This window comes from Bicyclus anynana, chromosome 12 (assembly GCF_947172395.1).
Source record: "Bicyclus anynana chromosome 12, ilBicAnyn1.1, whole genome shotgun sequence".
In the NCBI taxonomy this organism is placed as follows: domain Eukaryota; kingdom Metazoa; phylum Arthropoda; class Insecta; order Lepidoptera; family Nymphalidae; genus Bicyclus; species Bicyclus anynana.
The window spans coordinates 3,184,424-3,189,932 of NC_069094.1; the positions used below are offsets into that span (position 1 = coordinate 3,184,424).

The following is a 5,509-nucleotide window of genomic DNA, read 5'->3' on the forward strand; positions in this document are numbered from 1 at the left end:
TCATTCCTCGCATCCCTTTTTCTCTTGTCTTTCTCTCGTTTCCCTCCGAACCATTATTGTTCGGAGCGTGTTAGCGCATTTGTGCCATTCGTTTTCGCTCTCCAACATGCGAGCAACAAGAGTTTGCGCATTAAACTCCCCTGTTTCCTGTGCTTCTGCTGTCACGTCTGCACATCCCGGACATTCAAAGAGAGCATGCCTCGGATTGTCCTCTTCTCCGCAGAAATAACATTTTTCATGTGGCGCCTTTCCAATAGCGAAGAGGTAGGTATTAAGCACCCCGTGTCCACTGAGAGCTTGTGTAAGCCAGCGGTCTACCTCCCCATGCTTCCTGTGTAGCCAGGCCTTTAAATCAGGGATTAATTCGCGGGTCCAGCTTCCCTTCCCTGCACCCGACCATTCTCTCTCCCACTCCTTCAAGGTGTTCTCACGTGTTTCATGGGGATTTTGATCTTTCTTTTCGAACAATAGGGCCCGTTCTTTTACTAGCTTATCTATCGGGACCAGTCCTGCTATGACCAGCACTGCTTCTGTGGAAACTGTCCGGTAAGCACCGCATACTCCTATCGCAAGGCGTCTTTGTACCGTCTCTAGTTTTTTACGGTACAGTTCCACATTCATGGCCTTCTTGAACAGAGGTGCCCCGTAAAGTATAGTAGAGTGGGCAACCGACGCTAAAATTCTTCTTCTGCTCGCTCGGGGACCGCCTCTTGTCGGCATCAACCTGCATAGTACCTCTGTCAATTTTTGTGCCTTCTGAGCTACCTCCTCAATGTGAGTCTTGAAGCTTATGTTTTTGTCAAGCCACACTCCCAAATACTTAACGTGGTCTTTAGGTGTCACTGCAGTACCCTGAATTGAGAAATTAATGGGTTGCAGTTTTCGCCTTCCGCTAAATACGACTGCCTCCGTTTTCTCGGGTGCCAGGGCTAGCTGTTTCTTTTGCATCCATGCATTAACTCGTTCAAGCGCTCTGTTTGCCCGAGACATGAGGCTTATTTCTGTTTTGGCCACCACCACAATGGCAAGGTCGTCCGCGAAGCCTAACACTTGCACCCCTTCTTCTTGCTCTAGCGTGAAAACACCGTCATACAGAATATTCCATAAGGTTGGGCCTAATATTGACCCTTGTGGAACCCCGCTACTGACAGTTATTACTTCCGTCACTCCTTTGTTGTCTCTGACGATTATACTTCTATCCTCTAGATAGCTACTTAAGAGGTTTTGTAAGTAGCCCGGTAGACCTCTTTTTCTTATTTCTAACAGAATTTCCTTCCAAGGAGCAGAGTTAAACGCGTTTTTGACGTCGAGACATATTAGGGCACAAAGCCTTCTAGTCCTGCGTGAGCCCTGTTTCGCCACTACAGCGGTTTCCACTACCCTTTTGATGGCCATTAGTGTAGATCGGCCTTGCCGGAAGCCGTACTGGTGCTCTGAGAGACCTCCATGTTCTGGTAGGAGCTTTTCTATTCTATTCACTAGAAGTCTCTCCATCAGCTTGCCGTAACAATCGAGCAAGCAGACCGGTCTATAGCCAGATGGGTCATCTTTGGGCTTATTGGCTTTCCTAAGCAGGATCAATTTGGCCGTCTTCCAGACTGCCGGAAAAACTCCAGATTTGAACGCCGCATCCATGATCTGTCTTATTTTTTCTGGTATAGCTTGCACGGCCAATTTAACTATCTCTGGATACAGAAAATCCGGCCCGGGCGCTTTTTTAGGTTTTAAGTTTTCCGCCGCCGTTTTCAGCTCGTCCTCTGTTACATCCACGGGTTGAGAGTCATCAGCTATGATTCGCCCAAAGGTTTTGTGTGCTGGAAACAGGACCGCCGCCACGGATTTTATTAATTCCATTTCTAAACCGGGTGGGCGTGGCCGCATCTTTTTGGTGACGATTTTATACCCTAGTCCCCACGTGTCTTTATCCACCTCGTCGCAAAGCTTTTTCCACTCTTCCGTCTTTGACTTCATTATTGCTATTTGCAATGCTATTTTGGCAGACTTATATTCTTCTCTCTTTTTCTGAATACCTTGATCCGCAGCACCATCAGTATTTATAGGTCCCCTTTTGTTTTTCCGCCTCTCACGCGTATATTTTCTACGGCAGCTAGTGCAGTACTTTCTTTTTTCTCCTATTTCCCTATTCCACCAGTAAACAGGTGATTTACGAGGAAGGCCTTTTTTTGGCATCGCTTTGTCACAGGCCCTCGTAGTCAAGACAACTAGTTCCTCCGGTGTGCTAATTTCATTTTCATCTTTTTTTAGTATCTCTACCATCTTTTCCTGGTCGATTTCGTTTAGCTTCCACCCCAATTGTGGCTGCGTTAGCAGTACATCCTTGTTTTGGGATACCTGAAACTTTATATAGCAGTGCCCACTTAAACTATCTTCGTCCAAGACTTGCCATTCCACAATTTGCTGTGCCAGACCAAAGCTTGCGAATGTGATATCTGGAGTAGAATTCTTCGGACCTCTTTGAAATGTCGGTCTATCCCCTGCGTTGACTATGACCATGTCCTTACTTGCAAGTAATTCCATTATATGGCGCCCTCTGGCATTTTCAGACTTCTTAGACCACACTTTTGAGGCTGCGTTGAAGTCTCCAGCTACTATAATTTCCCCACGTTGTGTTTGTATGCTGTCGAAAAGGTCATTTGTATCCTGCTCAAATTCTTCGAAGCTATAGTTTGGGGAGAAGTAGCAGCTATACAATGTAAGACCAGATATAGCCACCGCGATGAAGCCGTTTCCCCGGTGCACTACTTTAGCCTGCATCTCTCTATTGTAAACTATGTAAGTTGCGTCACCCCTCCTATCTGTAATCCATTCACGGTTCTCCGCTATCTTTTTATTTGGTTCCGCTACTATAGCTACATCTATGTTGTGATTTCTCGCAGTTACTTCGAGCAGGTCGTGGGCAGCTCGCGTTCTGTCCAAATTTATTTGTAGGACTTTAAGATGCGAGTTTGTCAGTCCATTTCCTGCTCTCCTGGCTCTTTTGTTGACTTAGATAACCTACCGGGCACCTACAACTATCCTACCCTTACCCTACCCTACCCCTACCCTACGTTGAAATTTTTCCTGAATTTTCTTTGCTATAAACCTTACGGAGCCCGAGACCTTTTCAACGAATGCAAAACCGTGGAAATCGGTTCGTTCGTTCTGGAGTTATAGCGTCAGGAAGGAAAACCGGACTTTTTTTTTTATAAAAAGTATCTTATGTCCTTCTCCTGGCTCTAAACTACCTACCTGGAATTTTCAGCTAAATCAGTTTAGCCGTTCTTGAGTTATAAGTGGAGTAACTAACACAACTTTTTTTATATATTTAGATTTACTAGTGGACCCGCTAAAGTTTCGCTTTGACTCTTTCCCTACATATCCTATAGGATACTCAAAATATCCATTTTTTCTTTCATCTTACCGATCAGTTCAGTATACCCCCTACAATAGCACAAACTTCACCTCTATAAATTACTAGGTATAAATGTGTGCAGCTTACGCAAGAAAGTTAATATCATAATTAAATAAGTCTCCCAGACACGGCGCTAATGTATTAATGGCGCAATTGCCATTTGTGTAAGGCGCTGTCAATTTTAGTTCAGGTTTTAGCCGCGAGACTTCTTTCATGAAATGATCTCTACTTTACGGAGTTTAGCGGGAAAATCGAAGGAATCACATGTAGCTCTGGTTATTTCATTGATTTGCTGAAAGTTATTTCTAGTTTTGGCCACCGGGTCAGAAAGTTTTGTGGCACTCTAAATATGTATTAAGGGAAGGTTGACAAATACTGGTCTCGTCATGTCAAAATTCAACAAACATATACGAAATTTAACATATTGGTGTTGATTAACACATAAAAGAATGTCATAGGAAATTTAGAAGTACTAATTTATAAGGTCGATGTACATAGATATGTAAGGTAGGTAACTTACCTACCTATAAGCATAGTTTTTTTATTGTTAAATAGATTTAACGTATAGGTATGTGAATAACGCGTCTATTTAATAATAAATAACTATGAAAACTATTACGTATACTTGGGAAAAATCTTATAGATAAAAACGTAAAAAAATACTTTATATACTCCAAAAGTATTACAATGTGTTACGAAATATGTGCTCTCCTCTCCAAAAATACTTAAAGATTTTTTGTATAAAAGCCCCATTACTCCCTAGTTCTGTCTAAGGGTAGGATAAGGGTAAAGTAAGAGAGGTAGGATAAGTTGTTAGTTCATCATCATCATCATCATCATCATAAGCGGTTTAGATGTAAGAAGGTAACAGACCAGACAGACTGACAGACTTACTTTCACTTTTGTAATATCAGTATCATCATTAACAACCCGTATTCGGGTCACGATTGAGCACGAGTCTCCTTTCAGAATGAGAGGAAATAGGCTATACTAAATATAATAAAGCTGAAGAGTTTGTTTGTTTAATTGATTGTATGCGCTAATCTCTGGAACTATTTATTGGTCGATTTGAAAAATCTTTCAGTGTGAGATAGCCCATTTATCAATAAAGGCTTTAGGCTATATATTATCTACGGGGATAATATATAGCATATAGCCTTCATACGGGGACGGGAACTACGCGAGTAAAATCGCGCGGCGTCGGCTAATAAATTTAATCAGTCAATACATAATAAAATTAATATATTAGCCTTGAAAGCCCAGTAGATATGACCTCTGTCTTCGATTCAGAAGGCATAGGTTTGAATCCGGTCCAATGCCAACTTTTTATTTATGTGCATTTTAAGAATTTATATCTCGGTATACTTCTTACAAATCCAAGGTATCTTAAACAGATTTAGCTGTACTGGCAGATAGTGATTATTTTCCTGACGTTACAAAGATATTTCCGGCAAAGGACCCACGATGTCGAGATGAAGAAGTATTGCATGTCTCTACTGGACAGAGCGGGGAGTTTGACGTATACAAGAAACATGCTTATAGACCTGGACCGAACTGCCAGAGCTGAGGTCCAGGTCCAGGTCTCAGAGGAGGTGATGGAGATGCATCGCACCCCAATTCAGCAACTAAATTGTCTGTCGTTTTTTGAGGAGGACGAGGTAAACTCACACATCGAAAATATTTAACAACAATGAACATATTGTGTCCTAACACCACACACAAATATTAATTTGATTCGATTTTGTATGTATAAAAAAAACCACAAGGTTACAAAGGAACTGGAACATGGCGTTAAACTTCACCTATACGGGTAAGTTCGTTCGTTATCAACCCATATTCGGCTGAGCTTGAGTCTCCTCTTAGAATGAGAGGGGTTATACCAATAGTCCACCACGCTGGTCCAATGCGGATTGGCAGACGTCACATCGCAGAGAATTAAGAAAATTCTCTGGTATGCAGGTTTCGTCACGATGTTTTCACACAACTGAAAAGTTGGAGGTGCATGCCCTAGACCGGATTCGAACCCACACCCTCCAGAACCAGAGGCAGAGGTCATATCCTGACTGAGCTGTCACAGCTCATACGGATAAGTACAGT

At 42.4% G+C, this 5,509-nt stretch overlaps 1 protein-coding gene across 1 annotated transcript; it reads right to left on the reverse strand.

Annotated features, from left to right (window-relative positions):
* On the reverse strand, positions 1-2,775 carry LOC112052380 (putative 115 kDa protein in type-1 retrotransposable element R1DM). Its single transcript, XM_052884789.1, has one exon. The coding sequence runs from the start codon at positions 2,773-2,775 to the stop codon at positions 1-3; it is 2,775 nt and encodes a 924-aa protein (XP_052740749.1).
* Between the last annotated feature and the right edge of the window lie 2,734 nt (positions 2,776-5,509).